This window comes from Nannobrachium achirus (assembly GCF_963921795.1).
Source record: "Nannobrachium achirus genome assembly, chromosome: 14".
NCBI lineage: Eukaryota > Metazoa > Chordata > Actinopteri > Myctophiformes > Myctophidae > Nannobrachium > Nannobrachium achirus.
The window spans coordinates 9,932,209-9,954,843 of NC_137821.1; the positions used below are offsets into that span (position 1 = coordinate 9,932,209).

At 42.8% G+C, this 22,635-nt stretch overlaps 1 protein-coding gene across 2 annotated transcripts; it reads left to right on the plus strand.

Moving 5' to 3' along the window:
* Positions 1-3,455: 3,455 nt before the first annotated feature.
* On the plus strand, positions 3,456-18,701 carry ap1s1 (adaptor related protein complex 1 subunit sigma 1; the record flags this gene model as incomplete). 2 transcript variants are annotated; one of them, XM_080741833.1, is made up of 4 exons in its annotated part: positions 3,456-3,634; positions 15,383-15,491; positions 16,609-16,746; positions 18,654-18,701. In XM_080741833.1, 4 exons carry the CDS (start codon positions 3,456-3,458, stop codon positions 18,699-18,701), a joined length of 474 nt encoding a protein of 157 aa, XP_080597959.1. The 2 variants fall into 2 exon arrangements, with proteins under 2 accessions (XP_080597959.1, XP_080597960.1); XM_080741834.1 differs by having other exon boundaries at positions 3,456-3,566; positions 15,468-15,491.
* Positions 18,702-22,635: the final 3,934 nt, after the last annotated feature.

Consider the following 22,635-nt stretch of genomic DNA (forward strand, 5'->3'; position numbering starts at 1 on the left):
AGGTTTGGTGTAGAGGGGGAAAAGAACAGACTAAGTACAGAGTGAAATGTCAAGTTTATTAACTATTGACGGTTCAAGTGGTTAAATATCTGAAATTGACATGAATCCAAAATATACTGAGGATGGTGTTTGTCAAACAATGAAACTATATGGAATCTCTGAACAGGTTGTGGGGGGTCCCTGCTACATTGCTCTCTCAACTAAGGGGTCCTTGGCCTGAAAACGTTGAAGACCCCTGGTGTAGGCCATGGGCTCTATTTTAGCTGATGTAGATCAGCTATTTTAAATATTTTAAAATGTTTTTTTTTTTTTTTTTTTTTTCAAAATAGCAAAAAAAGCAAAGAAGTTAAGACGAAAATATAGGTCTATAGATAGATAGATAGATAGATAGATAGATAGAGGTTTTTATTAAAGTGTCCTGCACCAAACGATGCCCAGCCCGTACGGGCTTACAAGACACTCACAAACATAGTACATACATACACCAAGATAAACCACACACAAAAATGCAAAAGAAAAACGCAAAGAACACACAAACTATATGTTGCTGTCTGCTCCGCTGTCAGCCTTTTCTCTCCATGTGCATTATTCTCTTATCATGTTTCCTGTCCCCATCCTCCTTCCCCCCTCTGTCTCTTTCTATTCCTCTCATTTCCTTTCTCTCTCTCTCTCTCTCTCTCTCTCTCTCTCTCTCTCTCTCTCTCTCTCTCTCTCTCTCTCTCTCTCTCTCTCTGGGCTCTCTCTACCCCTCAAATGTTTCCCTCATTTCCTGTATCAAAGATGCCCCCCTCCACACACACACACACGGCTTCTCCCCAGGGGGATCCTCCCGAACAATCATCACGATGAGCTTGTTAGCAGTGTTGCTGCAACGTTGCTTGTTTCTAAAGCCCCGAAGTAGTACTAACGGAAGTAGTCTGTTAAGCCCATTTTCCACTGGCCCAACTCCACTCCACACCACACCGCCCACTTGTGCCAGGTTTTCCACTACAAGGACCTGGGTAGAGTGGTGTGAAAGTGGTACTAAACAGGGTACTAAAAAGTATCCACTCTAGAGTAGGTCTGAGCTAAGCCACACAGGGCCAAACACTTCATAATGACTGATCACTCACTGACTTTTCATTTAGACCACCAGGATATAGTTGTAATACATGATAATAGATTCTATGGTGTTATAACCACTATTGTAATCTATTATAGTGTATTTTAATTATCATAGTAATACATTAATACTTTATAATGTATTATAATCACAGTTATAATCCATTACAGTGCATTATAATTAGGATAGTTGTAATACAAATTTATTTTGTATTATAATCACAGTTAAAAGGGTCAATTTGTTTCTTACCGATAGGGGTACTTTTTTGTAACGGAAAATGTAGATATTTTTATGTGGTGCGGTGTGGTGTAGTGTGGTGTGGTGTGGTGTGGTGCTAAAACTGCAGTCGAAAAGGGGCTTAGTCTCCCAGCAATACAAACTGCACAATAGTTAAGTGACGTCTTACTATTGCCACGTTTTTTTCTAAGCTTCCTAAAGGCACAGTTAATCAGTGTACCTCTGCATGTTATGTCTGTATTTACTGTAATCAGTACTCTTCTCTGTGTGACCAAGATAACAGCCATTTGGTTTCCATAGAAGCCAGCATGTCTTATAGAAGCATTCAGCGCTGCGAACATAGGACAATCTGCAAGCTCTCAATGTGTTGCATTCGTTTCGTTATTGTTTTAAGATTAGAGTATTTGAAGTGGTCAAACTACCAGTATGTTCGAAGCGCATCTCCCATAAAATCCTAAGTGGTCTCGGGCTAATTCATAACAGCGAAGCCACAATCTCTGATTTCTTCACCTGGTTGGCAGTATGTGGAACAGCAGGACTATGAACTAAAACAGTGGTTCTCTCAACCTTTGCAGTTTGGGGAACCTCCACCCTGCACAAACACTTGGAATTGTAGGAGTTGGCATTACATTTAGTTTGACTGATCTATTCCACTGTGAAAATATCCGATCTACATGCTCACAACGCCTCGCGTTGCAAGGTGTTGTGAGCATGTAGATCAGCTATTTTCACAATTTCTGACTCAATATTTGGCAATTTGACCAATGTTTGACCAGGGGTACTAAAGTCCTTGAATTGTCACTTTATAAATGTGCAGATACCCTGCATTATAACATTATACTGTATGTTGGTCTGTTTACTCCTCGCTGAATAAACAATGTTAACATTTAGCTAAACATCTGGGGACCCCCCCAAAATAATTTGGGGACCCCTGTGGTGGTCCCGACCCACAGGTTGAGAACCACTGTACTAAAACATCATACTTTTACATACTGTGGTAATTGTTGAGGAAAAGCAGTGCTAGTGTGGACTCCTTTTTGGGGTCTTCAACAGGGGGTCCGGGACCCCTAGGGGGTCCTCATAGTTACTACAGGGGGTCCTCCAAATCGTTGTGATAGAAACATTCCCCCCCCCCCCACCACCCCTTTTTATATTCATATTATATTATTTGATCCCTAGCGTCCATATTCTGAGAACTTTTGCCAAAAATAGCAGATCTGTCTACAACGCCTCGCGCTGCGAGGTGTTGTGAGCTTGTAGATTGGCTATTTTTGGCAAAAAGCTTTGGAGGGGGAAAAGAGCAGATGAAAGGTCATGTTTATTAAGTATTGACGGTTCAAGTGGTTAAATATTTGAAAACCCACATTAACATGAATCCAAAATATACTGATGATCGTGCTGTCAAACAATGAAACTATATGGAATTTATGATAAGGTTGTGGCCGGGGGGTCCCTGCTTCATCTCTCTCTCAACTAAGGGGTCCTTGGCCTGAAAACGTTGAAAGATCCCTGCGTTAACCCATTTAGGTCTAGAATTATTGACTGCTTTAACTATTGAAAAATAGCAGATATACAGCGGTGCCGCGCTGCGAGCTTGTAGATCTGCTATTTTAGTTTTTGAAAAATCGTGAAAATTAGAATGTTGACCCGATTCTATAAGTGTCTTTTGAATCCTTATAAGATTTATTTGAAAAACCTTTGTTTTCTATGTCAGCAATCTGGCCAGCCATCGTCAAAGAAAAGGTCCTTTTCACTTAAATGGAGCTCAGTTAGTCTGTTCTTGAGAGTCAGTGGTTCTCAAACCTTTTCAGGTGAAGGACCCCCAAAATGATATTTATTTGGCCACGGACCCCCATCTCAAAATATTTAGTTCCAGCCTCCAGGGACCACCCAGAAGCAACATTTGAATTACAAACGTTCGCTTTGAAAATACATATAGTCAAAGATTTGCACACATGTTCACAACTTTTTCATAAATAGCAGATCTACAAGCTCGCAGCGTGGCACTCGGTGCCGCGCTGTGAGCTTGTATATCTGTTATTTTTCACTGGTTAAAGCATTTAATAAATAATTCTAGGCCTAAATTTTAATCCATGGCGCGTGTGTTGTGTTGCAGATGCGTTTCATGCTGCTCTTCAGCAGACAGGGGAAGCTGCGGCTCCAGAAGTGGTACACAGCCACGGCGGAGCGAGACAAGAAGAAGATGGTGAGAGAACTCATGCAGGTGGTGCTCGCACGCAAACCCAAGATGTGCAGCTTCCTGGAGTGGCGGGACCTCAAGATTGTATATAAAAGGTACAACATCAAACCAACTTTGAAGTCAGAGGTGGTGCACGTGTGTTTGTGTGTGTGCGTGCGTGCTTGCGTCTTAACCAGCGGTATTGCAGCTCAGTTTGTGTGCGTGTGACCAGTGGTGCTTTGGGGTTTTTTTTTTTTTCAGGGCGGACTTTCATTTATTAACGCCATGTGCACATGATGCATGTGCGCTCGCGTGCACGTGACGCATGCATGTGCATGTAGAGCAGGGGTTTTCAAAGTGGGTGACGGGGCACCCTGGGGTGCCGTGACGGCAGTCCAGGAGTGCCGTGAGATAATTCAATAATATTTTGAATTTATTTTGACACTTAAAACCATATATAGTATCATTTTAAACTTGAAGTACAAAGTTATTTTCAGTCAGTTCTAACCAAAATGGCTATTATCTCAACGTTTTCCTCGTAATACAATCGCTAAAATATGGCATAAATTTAAGGTGTTGGGAGTGAAAATTATGAATATAATGTAGGGGTGCCTCGGATGAAAATAATATTTATAGGGGTGCCCTGAGCCCAAAAAGTTTGGGAACCCCTGCTGTAGAGAAACAAAACCAGCCTCGTCTTCTTTTGTGGAGGCATTCTGTTTGCGTGCAAACAGAATACCACAGAAGCAGCACTGAATGCCGTGTCCTGCTTCATACAGTGGATGAGGAACGCTCACACATTCACCACTAGAAACCTGTTATGCATAGTAGTAGCCACTGATTAAAGTACTTAACTTGTAGTTATCGTGGCGGAGGGGTTGTCGCGGCTCTTGCGCGGAGGGGGGCAGGCAAAGTTACTCTGAGGAGCTCAGGTTTTCATGACCCGGAGGCACTAATGTTTTTGTGTCATCATGCATTGACTGATGCAGTGTGTGCCTTGAATGAGAGCTGGCTGTCCAGGACAACGTAGGAGGAGTTAGGAGTTGGAACCAAAGTCACCAGGGCATTGTCTATAAACGGCATACATGTTTGCCTACAGGCATACGTGTTTCCCCTCGGGGATTAAGAAATAAACCATACCATACCATACAGGTAGGGTTGTTCGATTAATCGATTTTTAATCGTAACCCGTTTTTTTTCTTTTGGACGATTTAAAAAAATGGAAATCGTAAAATCGATTTTCACTTTAATTAGGGAAATTCTTACTCATTGGAGCCTTGCACGCGCAAAAAGTACACAGCCCCGTCCTCCTAAAGCAGGACGACAAGGTCCGACACCAAATTAATACTACTTTCTCTCTGATGTGTCATTTCTTTGATGCGCGTTTAGCGCACGTCAGACTGAGCAGAGTTCACCACCGCACTGCGCTCACTCGCGATGGTTCAAGCAGAAAACAGAACAAAACGCTGCTGAGCTGGTAAACTTACTTCTTGTTGTAGTTTGAAAGAAGCTTATTAATTCTGTGTTACCCACCTACTGACTGTAGTCTCCTACTGTCCCTGTCACTGTGTTAATTTTGCGTCGGGAAGCGAAGCGCTTCGCCTCCGTTTACAATCAGTCAACATCTCCGTGCATGAGTGGTGCAGGGCAGGGGCGTAGGCGTAGCCAGGAATTACATTTTGGTAGGCGAAATGCCAGCCAAAATTCAGGGGTGGCCTTAGCTATTTTTTCACCCGTTTCACCAGCCTCCAAGAGCTGGCTTGTTTTGGCTGTTTTGTCACTCACTATTGATAATGAAACACTAAGGACGCTAAGTTAACTTCTGTATGTGATTGTTGCGCAACTAAAGTTATTATTATTAATACCCTTATTGTTTTATTGCATTTTGCTATTTGGCTATATAAAAAAAATCAAAAAATGAAACAATAATGAAAAAAAAAAACATTTCCTTGCATTTTTTTAATGAAAACAAAATAGTTGAAACAATGTATTATTCTTTTAACAAAAAATCGAAATCGAAATCGAAAATCGGGATTTCAGAGAAAATAATCGAGATTTTATTTTTTGGCCATATCGAACAACCCTACATACAGGTATGTTGACGTAAGCAGACAAGTGCGCACACTGTTATGCACACAGCCGTGTGTGTGTTCAGGTTTATGTTCATGCATGTACACAGTACACGAGGGCAGAACAAGCAATGTGTACTTAGCAACATGTACATGCATACAAATATGACAGGGTCATCATGTTCCTCTTTGCTCGTCATCTGTCTTGCACCTCTGAACTTTACTCTTACACTCACATTGATTGATTGATTGAAAACGTAACTTTATTGGTTAAAAAATGTAAACTGCATGTGGTACAGTTAAATATTAAAGCTAAAAGGATAACACAAAAACGTCCTGGGGACTTGTTTCCATTGTGGTCCTATGTATGCAATGCATCAACAAGGCATAACAATAACAAAAAGGAAAAAAAAAAAATCTCCTTTCTATGGGAAAATGCATTCATCTCTCGTCTCCTGGTGATTCTTCAGGGCAGTTTTGAAAGAAACCAGACTGGTTTCTTATATTTTAATGGATAGTGTCAGGCAGGGGTTGACACTAAGGTCTCAGAGGCACTTGCCCTTTGGGCAAGTACAGGTCATGTTCTACTTGCCCGAAGGTCATGCCCACTTGCCCAAAAAGTAAATCGTCCATTGTAAAATGATAGGTAAAATTGTAATTACCGCTCAATTTCACACTTATTTCTTTACTTTCTGGGGCTGTGCGATAAATGTCATACCTCAATACATCCAAATCCAAATACCTAAATAGCTATGATTGAATATGTCTATGGTTTCACACTTGCAGCATTCCACAGACCAGAAGACAGAGCATGCTGGCCACGTTCAGGTGTTTAGACAGATATCTTGTGTTGTGTTTAGACTGTTGCATCCCCTCTCAAATGGGCAACCTGAAAGCAAACTTCACCTGCCCGAAAGTTTTATTTGGGCAAGCCTTAGTGTCAATGCCCGTGTCGGGGCATTCCACATTTTCACACATGTACACACACGGCAGATTGTGTGTGTGTGTGTGTGTGTGTGTGTGTGTGTGTGTGTGTGTGTGTGTGTGTGTGTGTGTGTGTGTGTGTGTGTGTGTGTGTGTGTGTGTGTGTGTGTGTGTGTGTGTGTGTGTGTGTGTGTGTGTGTGTGTGTGTGTGTGTGTGTGTGTGTGTGTGTGTGTGTGTGTGTGGTCCTGTAATGTTCTCCGTGTTCTTCTATCTCTAGTCATTTCTCAACCAGTTGTGACTTGATGATGAATCGGAACACAACTTATCCATTTAGGAACTAATAGTTCAAAGACGCTCAGGTTTAATACATGGCCACATTCACTGACATAGATTTTTCCCTGATATGGAATTGCATCAGACAGTCTATTGTGACATGAATAAGCCACTGTCAATCTAATGAATGTTTGACTGTTCAGTTGTGTAAGGAGGTTTAGAGGAAATGTGACACATGATATCAGTAGCGATTGAATTTCAACAGTGGTTAAGCATATTATAAATAGGCTATATGACACTACACCTTTAAGTTGTATTGCCCAGGAGGAGAGCATGCGATAACATAAACTCTGTGTCTGTACTAGTGGTTTGTGATGTACAGTAACATTTACATATTGCTGTGCTATTTATAAGGCCATCAAAATATGAATGTGTGTTCCATATTATATTGTAGTCTTTTCCCACTACGTTGTTTAACAAATGACATCCTTTTCACATTGCCACTTTATTTTGTCTAAATGACACACAGATCATCTCTACGTTCATGTGATCAAGACATATTCCATCCAGATTGGCGAATTCCAAACATTGCTGGCCCACAATAACCTACCTGGCCTGGCAGAGACCTGTGCTCTGAGGAGCATTTTCTCAATGTATTAAAGCCCTTTGCACACAGGACCGTTGCGTTTTTTTCGTTTGCTGCATGAATAAAACGCATTTGGATTTGGTGTGCAATGCTGTGCGGAACGGCGCTGCGGATCCCAAAAGGAGTCATACAAGGAGTGATGAGTTTTTTACCGCATGCGACAAGACGCACAAATTGAACTGGGTTCGATCGAGAAAAAGACACACGGCCGCAGCCACTCGTCGCACGGCTAATTCGGATCCGGTGTGCATGAGGTCTTAGAGAATCTTTGTTTTCTTTTTAAAAAATGAAATTGTCCGTTTTATCCGTGCGGATAAACGCGCCTGTGTGCAAAGGGCTTTAGTTTGTTTTTATCGTGTCTGTAGGAGATTGCTATGTGGATTTTGGTGTTTATAACGTAGGATAAGGTAGCAAGCGGACAGCTGGCCATGCAACATGGCAGTGTCCGTGGATTTGTTTTATTGTTTGTCTACCGCAATATTTCTCAACAAAGAATTTGCACGGTAGTCTACGGTATGCTGAATGCGTCATTTCTTAATACTAGTAAGACTGGTTCCTTTTGGGAGGTCTAAATTGAAGTTTACAAGTATGTAACTCTGACAGTATACAAATGAAACCAAATGGACCCTTACAGGTCCCTTTGGTTTCATTTTTATACTGTCAGAGTTAAGTGGAGACCTTGACATTTTAAAGTTTGAGAACTACTGATTTAGACCAAAATGCTGGTTTAAATTGAATTCTGCAATGAATCTCCGTATTAACGATTAAACAGGATTTTTGACAAGGCTCCCTCAATTGTATCACAATATATACGATACCTCTGAAAAGGCATATCGTGGAGACATTGTATCGTCTCAACGATAATTATCACCATATCGCCCACCCCTACACTGAGCCTTATTTTCTTATTTGTTATTTTTTTTCCATTGTGCTGACTTCACTGAAGCATGCCTCCACACACACAAGTACATTTAGCTCTAGCAGTCATCAATGTCAAACCTCTGGGAGCATTGTGTGGGCGAAACGACAGGAGGGGACGGACTGACCTAACGCTGGATTATCTCATCCTTCTTGCATCTCCCCCCAGAGGAGAGTCCTGTGTCTCGCACAGAGCTCTCCTGCTTCTCTAGTACAGTGGTTCTCAACCTGTGGGTCGGGAACCCCCAGGGGGGGGGGGGGACCCCAAATTATTTTGGGGGGTCTCCAGATGATTAACTTAATTAATAACTTGTTTTCTCACTCAACAGTAAACCAACCAACACAAGTGTATATAGAGGGTATCTGCACATTTCTAAAGTGACAATTTAAGGACTTCAGACCCCTTTATTAACTCTAAAATATTAAAGACAGAAATTGTGAAAATAGCCGATCTACATGCTCACAACGCCTTGAAACGTGAGGCGTTGTGAGCATGTAGATCTGCTATCTTCACAATAGAACCGTGTTATATAAAATGTAATGCCTAAACTCTTAGTGCTCGAGTGCTCGTCAGGTCCCCAGTTAAAAAATATATTATTTTAGCGGTCGCGGCAAGAAAAGGTTGAGGACCACTGCTCTAGTAGAATGAGCTCCATCCTGCCGTGCACATGGATTAAAGTTCTCAGTCGCACTGACCGACTTCAGTCATATGGACTCCATAGAAGCCAGCATGTCTTCTATGGAAGCATGTGGTGCAGCGAAAACAGCCTATCTGCAATGCGTCGCAGACCCATCGAGAGCTTGCTATTTCAAGTTATTATTAAGATTTGAGCATTTAAAGTGGTCAAACTAGTAGGGCTGTCACAATTATTAAATAATTGTCTAATCACAATTATTTGACATAATCGCAATTATTTTAGCAGAACTACAAGCTCTCAACGTGACGCATCGCGACACGTTGAGAGCTTGTAGATTGCCTATTTCCACTATCGATGTTCTCTTTCAAGTATAAAGTTGTCAAATATGTAAGTCATTTCTTTGTATATTTAGTTTATTTGTCATATCTGCCATGTGCAACTTCAAAGCCTACAAGCCAGACAGGAATATAATTGTCAACGACAGAAACACAATTAAATTGTTAATCGCAGTTATTTGAGTGACAATATTAATCGTCATGTAAAATGTCATAATCGTGACAGCCCTACAAACTAGCAATGTGTTCTGAAGCCTATTCCATTAAACCCTAATGGTCTTGCAAAAGGTTAAATCCTCAATCTGTTTTCTTCACCAGGTTGGCAGTACAGTATGTGGAACAGCAGGATCGTTTTATCATTTACATATTGTGGTGTTTAGGAAACCGCGCTTGTATGGGGAGGCTTCTTTCATAGGGCTGTCTCAATTATTACATAATCGTCTAATCGCAATTATTTGAGTTAATCGCAATTATTTTTCATAATCGTCATAATCGTTTCCATGTTGAGAACTGTTCATATAGTTTCAAACACTTGAAGAAAGTAGTGGAAATAGCAGATCTACGAGCTTGTAGATCGGCTATTTCCACTATCAATGTTCTTTTTTTAAGTATAAAGTTGTCAAATATGTCAGTATTTGTATATTTAAGTTATGTGTCATAATTTCCATGTGCAACTTCAAAGCCTAAAAGCCAAACAGAAATGTAATTATCAACTACAAAAACACAATTAAATCGTTAATGGCAGTTATTTGAGTGACAATTAATTGTCATTTAGAATGTTATAATCGTGACAGCCCTTTCCTTTCACACGGTTTCACAAATCACACATACTGTAAGAATTTCAATCATTCAGTTGTGATATTTTATTTGGATTTAATCCATGCGTGCTACTGAACATGGCCGACCCACAAGCTCACGATGTGTCTTTTGCTGAGATGATTGTGAGCTCGTACTTTCGGCTATTTTTGGGTGCGCGACACCGACGTGCAGCGAGGTGTAACTGCGTTTTACTGTCTCAATGAGTCATTGGTGGAAATGACTCAGCCTTTCGCCCACCTTCCAACCCACATGTCCCAACTCACATCTGCACTGCACTGCACAATTTTGACCGGTGAGATAATCTTTTTTTGTCTGGTATCATGGGTCCCCTGTGGTGTTCTTAAAAGAGTAGTTCACCCCCAAAATGACTTTTTTCCTATTGATTATTCACTCACATCATGGAGATTTGAGTTCAATCATATTATTTTAGTATTTGTCGCATTCCTAAGACAAAAATGTGAAAGGTTACTTTAACCCCCATTGATTCCAGATGGGGACCCAAATGCATCTGGGTCTTGAGTCCGTGACTCATAGTGAAAAGCTGACTCTCCTATTATTAGGTCTGATAATTAGATTTAACCCCAAGACCTGAGGCAGATTCTACAAATGCCTTCTGAATCCAAACCATTTTCTGAACTTCTATATCAGTGCCAATGGTGCTCAAACTTTTTCATGTCAAGGACCCCTCCCAAAAAAAAGGATGTGCAAATTGTCACGATTTAAAAAAAACTGGCAGATGTACAAGTTTTGTGCCGCACTTTGATCTTGTAAATCTGCTATTTTTGACTGCATAAAATTAATGCTTTTTGGCTCAAATCTAATATGACACTGATACTGGGATAGTTTTAATGTGTTGAATGGAAACTTTACAAACGCCCGTCGATGAGTCAGCCGCAGCGCATTGTTCCGGTGGCTGTACCTGAGCGCAGTGTTGGCTGTCCATCGGGACTGTAGTAGCTCATAATTCATTGTGTCCTTGTAGGTCAAATCCTTGGCAGATTGTTACTGCAGTGCCAAGCCCTGTGGTTCTGATCCTAGCCCACTGTTCTGTTTTCTGCCCTTATTTAAGTAACTAAAAATGATAGGGGAATATAGGCTGCATGAAACGATACCCTTTGTAACACCAGTATTAAGACCAGATCTGGGTCATCTTTGGCACATCATCATTTGTTGTTTTATTTGACCTAATGGCGTAGATCAAAAGGTTTGCTCGTTATTCGAATAGTGTACAGTATTAGAAGACACACTACAGGTATTTTCAGTAGAACAATTGAATACTTGTATTTGACCACAGGGGGGCACCAGAGCATTGATGCACCTTAAGTATGACTATGAGTGGGTGTGTGTGTGTATGTATTTTGTAGATTTACTGTTGGGGTGTGTGCCCTGACACTTGTAAAAGCCTGTGTTACTTTTTTGTCTTCTTGTCACCCTCCCAGACACCAATACAAACTGTGTTTACTATAAACTGTGTATATAGTAAACCAGGGGTCTTCAACAGGGGGTACAGGACCCCTAGGGGGTCCCCAGAGTTACTACAGGGGGTCCTCCAAGTCTGAGTGATAGAAACCTTTTCTCCTTTTTTATATTAACCACTTGAACCCTAGCGTACATATTCTGAGAACTTTAGCCAACAATATTCAATCTACAAGCTTGTAGATTGGCTATTTGTAGAGCTTGTAGATCGGCAATGTATTTAAGATCTTTGGTGTAGAGGGGGAAAAGAGCAGTAGTGATGTGTCGATCATGAATGACCCGTTCAAATGAACGGATCTTTATGGTGAACGAGATCGAACGGGTCACCATCCGGAAAAGACCCGTTCAACCGTTCACGGCGTTCAGTTGCAAATGCGACGAGAGAGAGAGAGAGAGAGAGAGACAGTTCATTCAACGTATCTCACAAGAGAAGACAGACCCGACCGACCGTTCCGTCCCTCCTTTCCACCGTTCCTCTTTCCTTATTAGACACTGTAGTGGGCTGGAGGCGGGCTCTCCCTCAGAAAACCAGGACTGTGTGTGCGTGGGGGTGTGGAACAGAAATCAGGGACCTACATTTACGGAGCAGCAGAGTGCCTCCGACCGCGAGAAGAGTTGTGACTGATGATTGATTGACCGAGACCGACGGACTGCCTGCGAGTGAAAAGGGTGTTATCGTTCATTCTTTGAACGGGATGTTCTAATTACTAGCCTGATTATAGCCTACCCTACGAGACTGCAGACTGACTGACTGACTGACTACTGTATTAAGTTCTACAAAAGAATGCTAGAAGATAAGCCATAGAAAACACTATGGCATTAATCTATCCTAAGTAGCCTATAGTAACACATCTCATCTCATACAATGGACCATTGAGCCAGACCAGTGTCATGTTAATTCATGAAGTGTGAACGTAATGCTAATGGTAAGGGATAATCGTTCATTCTCTGAACGGGTGAAATGTTAATTTGTGCTTTTGAGTGATGTTGGCCGTTTTATAATGATAGAGCGTGCGGCGACGGTGTGAATGTTTTTGATTGATATGCGTGCGTGCACCAGTCGTGGAAAAAGCCTACTCCGATTTTTATTCTTTTAGGGTGCAGGGCACTGCAGGGAAAAGCGACGTTTCGATGTCAATACATCATCATCGTCAGTTCACGTTCACAAAATAGGCAGCAGGCAGGCCAGGCATACAGAGTCTGTCATCTGACCGAAACAGTCAGGTAGAGAGGAAAGAGGTGTGTTTTTGACTGCTTGTGCTTGACTGACTGACTGACTGAACTCGACTGATTATCGGTCACGGCTCTGAACGAGAATGATGTGACGACCGGCTCAACGCCGGCTCCAATACCCCCCCCCCCCCCCGAAAGTTGTGAACGACCGATTGAACGATAATGACCGAATCTATCTTGTGAACGAACGAACGATGATTCGGTTCACGGAAATGAATGAAAATTCCCACCACTAAAGAGCAGACTAAGTAGTATAGAGTGAAAGTTCACGTTTTTTAAGTATTGATGGACATAACGCAAGTTAACGCAAATTAACAAGTGGTTAAATATCTGAAAACACAAATTGACATGATTCCAAAATGCACTGACGATTGTGCTGTCAAACAATGAAACTATATGGAATCTATGAACAGGTTGTGGGGGTCCCTGCTTCATCATCTCTCTCTCAGTTAAGGGGTCCTTGGCCTGAAAACGTCGAAGACACCTGTAGTAAACAGCAGTGTAATGTGGGTGGACACACTGGGTGAAACCTCACTATTCCAGCCTCCACCATTGATCTGACTGCTTTGTAGTAGGAAGGAACGCCACCTCCAACATCTCTCTCTTCTCCCTCTCTCTCTGTCTCACACTGCCGTCTGCCATTGCTCATTATTGTCAGCAGAATGCAGAGGCGGGCAAACAAGACAGCAAGCCTTCCACCCACCATCCCTGTGTGTGTGTGTGTGTGTGTGTGTGTGTGTGTGTGTGTGTGTGTGTGTGTGTGTGTGTGTGTGTGTGTGTGTGTGTGTGTGTGTGTGTGTGTGTGTGTGTGTGTGTGTGTGTGTGTGTGTGTGTGTGTGTGTGTGTGTGTGTGTGTGTGTGTGTGTGTGTGTGTGTGTGTGTGTGTGTGTGTGTGTGTGTGTGTGTGTGTGTGTGTGTGTGTGTGTGTGTGTGTGTGTGTGTGTGTGTGGAAGTGAGGGGGGGGTGAGGTTGTTAGTGGAGTGAAGAGGGATTCCCTGTACAGGGTGGTGTAGGCGGAGTGTTGTGAAGTGATCCAGTGATTAATCTGTCTCTCCGTACTCTAAATTCTATAAAATGACTGTTTGGTCGGGACCCATGTTTGGGTTGCGGACCAATAGAAAAAAATAACCCTAATTAATGGAAAGTTGTGATCTTTTAAAAGATATTTTGACATCTATCTGCTATCTCACAACGGTGTGTTTTTACATACTGTAGATCAGGGTTCCCCAATTAGTTTTCCCCAAGGGCCAAATCATATCTAGGGTACCAAGCCGAGGGCCACACCATTGAATCATATCTAGGGTACCAAGCCGAGGGCCACACCATTGAATCATATCTAGGGTACCAAGCCGAGGGCCACAACATTGAATCATATCTAGGGTACCAAGCCGAGGGCCACACCATTGAATCATATCTAGGGTACCAAGCCGAGGGCCACAACATTGAATCATATCTAGGGTACCAAGCCGAGGGCCACACCATTGAATCATATCTAGGGTACCAAGCCGAGGGCCACAACATTGAATCATATCTAGGGTACCAAGCCGAGGGCCACACCATTGAATCATATCTAGGGTACCAAGCCGAGGGCCACACCATTGAATCATATCTAGGGTACCAAGCCGAGGGCCACAACATTGAATCATATCTAGGGTACCAAGCCGAGGGCCACACCATTGAATCATATCTAGGGTACCAAGCCGAGGGCCACACCATTGAATCATATCTAGGGTACCAAGCCGAGGGCCACAACATTGAATCATATCTAGGGTACCAAGCCAAGGGCCACACCATTGAATCATATCTAGGGTACCAAGCCGAGGGCCACACCATTGAATCATATCTAGGGTACCAAGCCGAGGGCCACAACATTGAATCATATCTAGGGTACCAAGCCGAGGGCCACAACATTGAATCATATCTAGGGTACCAAGCCGAGGGCCACACCATTGAATCATATCTAGGGTACCAAGCCGAGGGCCACACCATTGAATCATATCTAGGGTACCAAGCCGAGGGCCACAACATTGAATCATATCTAGGGTACCAAGCCGAGGGCCACACCATTGCAGGGGGCGACGGTGGCGTTCCCGCTACTCCAGCGACAGTTCGGATATCGTCGTTGTGGGGTGAAAATCTTGTATGTCCAAAACCGTTCGTTTTGCATTTATCATTTTAAAAATTATTTTAACTAGTGAAAACAGCCGATCTACAAGCACACAACAAGGCGTTGTGTGCTTGTACGGCTGTTTTCACTACTTTTGTGCGACGGCCTTGTATGATTTGCGAAAGAATGTACACATTTGGAGATACGGGTTTTCTACCCGACAACGACGATATACTAGTGTTGTTGCTGCGCTTATACCACCATTATTACTGGGGTTGGGGGGGGGGGCAGACAGTAGTACCCTGCGGGCCGCAAATGGCCAGCGGGCAGCCTATTGGGGAACCCTGCTGTAGATGATATATGTGCATATGGATGTTTACTGATTGTGTGCGTGTGTGTGTGTGTGCGTGTGTGTGTGTGTGCAGGTATGCCAGTCTGTATTTCTGCTGTGCGGTGGAGGAGCAGGACAACGAGCTGATCACCCTGGAGGTCATTCATCGCTTTGTGGAGCTGCTGGACAAGTACTTTGGCAGCGTGAGTTCCTAGTCCTCTCTCTCTCTCTCTCTCTCTCTCTCGCTCTCGCTCTCGCTCTCGCTCTCTCTCGCTCTCGCTCTCTCTCGCGCGCTCTCTCTCTCTCTCTCTCTCTCGCTCTCTCTCTCTCTCTCTGCTCACCTTGATCTCTCTTCACTGCTGCAGGCATTCATCCATTAAAACAGGGAAAGCGTCTTCGTCGTTTTAGATTTGATCTTTAAGTTTTTCTGAACTCTCTTAGGATTTAGAAGGTATTTCATTGCTGTCGGGCAGAAACCGCTTATCTCCATATTGGGGATGGGACGATACACAATATTATCGTTTATCGTGATAAAAAACACTCATGATAATCGTATCGTGGAGATAAAATGTATCGTGATATCGTCCTCCGTCATGCACTGGGATCAATTCACCTTTTATTTGCCGAGCTGCATATCCAGTACCACTTAAACCATCTATAATTGGTAAAAGGTACTTATAATAACGTACTTGATACAGTCTTTTTTTCACTCTCTATTAAATGTCTTTGCCAAAAAATAGCCGATCTACAAGCTCACAATGCGTCGCTTTGTGACGCGTTGTGAGCTTGTAGATCTGCTTTTTTTTTTTGGTAAATCTTTGGCCCCAGGATAATGGATTTTGATTATCGCGATAATATCGTAAATCACGATTTCTTTTGTCACAATAATCGTGATATTAAATTTTCATATCGTCCCATCCCTACTCCATATTCAAACTTTTTTTTTTCTTTACGAGAAGTTGATGCCCTAATAATTTATCATAGTAGAGCGGCACACAAAAGCCACTCAAAAGTAGCAGATCCACAAGTTTGAAGCAACGCGTTTTGATCTTCTACTTCTACGGAGATGATTTGGAAAATCATTCTCAGGAGAAGATTTGTATCAAGAAATTGTCAAACAAGACTTTTCAAAAGTGTTAAATGAGTAATATAAATGAGGCTTTATTCAGTGGTCAGGTTGAATAACAGTAGTACCGAATAGTCGGATCGCCCCCGGTTTCTGAATAACGTATGTCAAAGAAACCTGTCTCGCCGCACATGAACACGCTTGAAGTTTGAAACCTTGACGCTACATGCACTGTGTGTTGTCCTGGGGCGTAGGTGTGTGAGCTGGACATCATCTTTAACTTTGAGAAGGCCTACTTCATCCTGGACGAGTTCCTCATGGGAGGAGAGATCCAAGACACCTCCAAGAAGAGTGTCCTCAAAGCCATCGAACAAGCTGACCTGCTGCAAGAGGTACACGCACGCACGCACGCACGCACGCACGCACGCACGCACACACGCACACACGCACGCACACACACACACACACACACACACACACACACACACACACACACACACACTGCCAAAACCAACCGGTTTCTGAGGTCCTTTCCAGTCCCTGTCAGAATTCACCAAAAATATGGATGAATAAGGAATATATTTTATAGCCTTTTCATTTGATTTTCTGATTAATTCATCTGGCTTCACCCTCCTTTTAACTCATACCTCGCGATCCCCGTAGAGCCCGTAGATATCCCGCTGTACCGCGCTGCCATGCCCGTAGAGCCCGCAAAGTTTAATTAGCTTTAATCATTATGAAAGGATTAAAAGTATTAGCGCAGATTTTCGCTGATTCTGGCTCTTTAGGCCCGCCCCCCTAACTGTATCCGGTCATTTCCGGTCTGGACCGGATCCAGCTTTCCGTATCCAGTCTGAGCCTGGGCCATAGTCCCGCCTCCATTGGTTTACTGTGTAACAGAAGTGAAGTGGAAGCTACTGGGCGATGGAACGTTCGTTTTTCAATCGGATTTTTGCGTTTGGAAACTTTGATCCAGTCTCTACACGCCTGGATTATGATCCCCGCACATATCGTGCGTTTTGTGCGCGAACGTGTCCACGTGTTACCATAGCGCACAGTTGGCTTTTTTCAATGCTTTTTCATGTAAACACTGGCTGATAAGCAGAGATACAGCGTGGCAACGGATATGTCTTTTTCAATGGGGTTTTTTGTATTCGAAAGCTTGTCACCGAGTCTACACGTCTACTAGATGAGTCGCGCACAGATTGTGCACGATGCGTGCGCGTGCCCACGTTAAAAGGTAAGGACAATTTGGCAGCTGCTTACTACAGCTATGTTTAAAATGGCAGAGAAAAAGTTAAAGGGGGGGATGTACAGTATGCAATATTTGTTGCATAAAATACAGATCCTTCTCGAAAAATTCGAATATTGTGTAAAAGTAAAGTTTCTTGAAACCTTCATATATTTCTTGAAACTTTCATATATTCTAGATACATTGCACATTCAGTGAATTATTCCAAACCTTTTTTGGTTAAAACTTACATTTTTTATGCCATACAGCTCATGAATATCAAAAGGCCATATTTCAAAATATTATATTACACAAGACCACTCAAAACAAGGATTTATAATAGAGAAATGTCAACTTTCTGAAGTCAGAGTTGCTTGAAGTCCAGTGGGAAGTTTCCGAAGTCTGTTATGATTTGTGGTGCTATGGTATCTGCAATGCTTTTTTAAGTGTTATATAGCTCCATAATCCTGCAAATGAACAACATTTTTTATTTTATATGTCCAAAGCTGTTTACGTTTCTGGGAATTATTTCAGCTCATGTCACTATTAACCCTTCCTGTACCCACTTTCAACCCGGCCTCCACATCTATACGGACAACAGCCAAAGATTACATGATTGTTTGTCGGCTGCTACGCTCACTCTGTCTACTGCTCTCCCTGCTGCTGTTAACCCATTTAGACATGGGATTATTTTAGATACAAAAATTGTAAAAGTCTTTGAATATATATTTTTCAAAGCAAACTTGTTTAACTGCTTCTGGGGGTCCCTGGAACAACATATTTTGAGATGGGCGTCCGTGGCCAAATACATGTAACTTTTGGGGTTCCTCAACATTAAAAGTTTGAGAACCACTGATTTAGAAGGAATGTATAGAATCGGGTCAAAAATATTCAAAGGCTTTCACAAATGTTACGATTTTTCAAAAACTACTGCCGCACTGTGAGCTTGTATATCTGCTATTTTTCAATAGTTAAAGCATTAAACAGCGGTTAAAGTAATAGTGCATAATGCTGCGTTCCAGGTCTTTAATTCCCTTCCTCCCTGTCTCTCTATCTCTCCCCTTACAGGAGGACGAGTCACCAAGGAGTGTGCTGGAGGAGATGGGGCTGGCATAGTACACACACACACACCACACACACACACACATCACACACACACATACATACACAAACGCACATCATCGACCGACAGCAGTTAACACCTTTTTTAAACCCGAGACAGAAAAACCACGCACAGGGAAGGACAAGGAGGATGGCTGGGAGGGGAGGCACACATCGATTCAAACGCAGCTGTATGTATCTGCACCTCTTGGTACTGTGTGGGTGGGGTGGGGGGGGGTCGACAGACAAGAACCCAGGACTGTAGAGCCTCCCAGACGGTCCAGACTCTGTGCGTGCGTCTACATGATGCAAAAGTCTGAACAGGGACACGAGACACTTTCTACTGAACAATGTGACCAGGCGAAACCCCCCGGCCAGTTTCGCACTGTACACGTGTGGCTGTGCAAAGCCCTGTGTGCAGGGTGCGAAATGGCCTTTTTTTTGTGTGCTGTTGGGTTGAGGGGAGGGGAGGGGAGGGAAGGGACCGAATCGGGGATTTTAGCCCAGTCCGCAACAATGATTCGCAGCGCAACGAGTTGAGACTGCAACCAGTTTGCAACAGAATCCCAGAAACGGCACCAGGTCCATTTAGACCGCCGCACCTGGCTGCAAGTCGTAACTCGTGTTGCGAATCGTTGGTGTGGACAGTTCTTTTTTTTTTTTGTGCTGGATGTAGGAGTCCAGCTACGGCTACTTTTAAGTGAGGTCAAAATTATAACCATGGATATTGGCAGGTCCACACTTATTATGGCGCTTTTTTTGATTGATGTTTTTTATTGAGAAAAAAGAAAAAGTAAGACAAAAAAAAAAGCATATATATGACCATATATTTGTACATATCTGTCAAAAGGATGAAATACAAAAAAGGCTTGATGGCTTATTTCCATCGTGGTCCATTGCATAGAACCGACTCGACTCGCCCTTTTACTTTTTGTTTTTCCCAAAGCGCCTGCTTCTTTTCCCGGTTTCACCTCAGTCGAGGTTCCAAGCGAGCTGAAGCGATGATGCCTGGAGAATCGTCCCAGACATAGTTGACGGTTGACTTGTTTTCAAAGGTCCAGGGACTTCCAGGGGTCACCATACCAAATGATTGGTAACTCATACAAATGGAACCAAATGGACCCATTTCTATGCTCTCAGACTGATGGTGGTCCTACAATGTATAATAAACTGGGGTCCTTGAATATGAAAAATAGCTAGAGAATCACTGGTTTAGCACTCCTCCTATGCAGAGGGTTGGACTTTGCAGTGACGACCAGCTACACCGAGAGGATCCCACAAGCAGTGAAGAACAAAGCTAGTCGATTTGAGCCGGTTCAATGCAATGGAAAAGCGCCATTTAGATCTCTTGCATTGTTTTGTTTTTAAGACTCGCGACCATCGGTACTATGGACACAAAGGGTTAGATAAAAGTTAGCGGAGGTTAAACAAGCTTATGTTTGATACGGGAAAGAAATGCATTGTTGGAATATGACGCCCCTCGAGCAGTGGTTCTCAACTGGCTTTGCGCAAGGCCTCACATTTTGCGTTCATCGTCCACTCAGCGTCCCCCCCCCCCCCCAGTATATTTATTAACTAAATATTATTTATTAAAGTTGCTCTTTGAGTGGAAGCCTCGCCAGAACATAGGGCTGTCACGATTATGACATTTTACATGACGATTAATTGTCACTCAAATAATTGCGATTAACGAATTAATTGTTTTCGTCGTTGGCGATTACACTTCTGTTTGGCTTTTGGGCTTTGAAGTTGCTCATGGCAGATATGTCACATAACTTAAATACACAAATAAATTACTGACATATTTGACAACTTTCTACTTAAAAAAAAATAACATTGATAGTGGAAATAGCCGATCTACAAGCTCACACCGCGTCGCGGTGCGACGCGTTGTGAGCTTTTAGATCTGCTATTTCCACTGTTTCTGAAAATGTTTGAAAAACATCACGATTATGACAAAATAATTGCGATTAGACGATTATGTAATGATTGTGACGGGCTTCGCCAGAACATCCGTCTTCCTCTGCTTCTCCCAGTCTGCTCGTAGACCTCCGTATCCCGACGTGTCCTGCTCGTCGCCGGACGGGGTCCGGCGTCTCGGTTCCCCCGTGACCGTGTGCACAAAATCTACACTTCTAAGATGTAGTGGAGCAGTTGACTACCAGGCAGTGGTGGGAAAAGTACTGGGATGTTTTACTTCAGTAAAAGTATCAATACTGCAATATGGAAGTAAAAAGTCTGTAATTCAAAATGTACTTGAGTAAAAGTACGAAAGTGTTGGGATCAAAATATACTTAAAGTACAAAATGTTTGAAAATAGCAGATCTACAAGCTCAAAACGCGTCGTATCGCGATGCGCTGTGAGCTTGTTGATCGCCTATTTTCAAATAGCCTAGGTATAAAATATGGCTAAAGTGGATTAATGTATGTTTTATAATATAATCATTATATATCTGAAAAGTAACTAGTAACCAAGGTTTTCAAATAATTGTAGTGGAGTAAAAGTAAAATATTTGCTTCTGAGATGTGGTGGAGTAGTAGTGTTAGGAATTTCTTCAGCTCCTCCACCTGCGCACTCCACAATGAGCCATTTTGCTCCATCGATGCCAGCTGGACCTAGTCCACATTGTAAGACTTCTTCAGTTCAGAGAGGAATTAACTAAACTAATCAAATACCTCAAAACTGTACTTAGTAAATGTTACTTTACACCACTGCTACCAGGCATTGTTCCATTGGAAATGTATCACAAATGACATCCGCCATTGATTGATTGAATACTTTATTAACAGTTTGCAAAAGGCACAGAGGTACAGTTATACAGTTGTTTACTATATAATAAATCATCAATACTAGGAGCAGTAAAGGTGTATTTACAGAAAAGCTTTAAGGGTGTCATTTATTTTGGCAAGCCAGAAGACCTGTCTAGGTCCAGTTGCACATTGCAGACAGGCTCTTTTTATGGCGGTTTTTAAGGTGGGTAGAGTGTCGGTTAGTGCTGTTACGATTATGCCATTTTTACATGACGATTAATTGTCAATCAAATAATTGTGATTATCGTTGACAATCACATGTCTGTTTGGCTTGTAGACTTTGAAGTTGCACATGGCAGATAATGACACGTAAGTTGACGTAACCTAAATAACTGACATATTTGACAACTTAAAAAAAAAAAAAATAGACGATCTACAAGCTCACGGCGCGTTGTGAGCTTGTAGATCTATCTCTACTTTTCTTTTTTTGAAAATATATGAACATTTATCAACGTGGAAACGATTATGACAGGATATTGTGTAATTATTGTGACAGGCCAATGTGGCACGTGGCCCTTTAAACTCACCCATGGACGAGGCGTAGCCAGCCAGGGTGCTGCGGTGCTTGGAGGCTTGCTGGAGGACACTGTCCTCCATGTTACCCAGTACACCATCCATCTGCTGGTGGACGCTGTCCTCCATGTTACCCAGCACACCATCCATCTGCTGGTGGACACTGTCCTCCATGTTACCCAGTACACCATCCATCTGCTGGTGGACGCTGTCCTCCATGTTACCCAGTACACCATCCATCTTGCTGGTGGACGCTGTCCTCCATGTTACCCAGCACACCATCCATCTGCTGGTGGACACTGTCCTCCATGTTACCCAGCACACCATCCATCTGCTGGTGGACGCTGTCCTCCATGTTACCCAGCACACCATCCATCTGCTGGTGGACACTGTCCTCCATGTTACCCAGTACACCATCCATCTGCTGGTGGACGCTGTCCTCCATGTTACCCAGTACACCATCCATCTTGCTGGAGGACACTGTCCTCCATGTTACCCAGTACACCATCCATCTTGCTGGAGGACACTGTCCTCCATGTTACCCAGTACACCATCCATCTTGCTGGTGGACGCTGTCCTCCATGTTACCCAGTACACCATCCATCTTGCTGGTGGACGCTGTCCT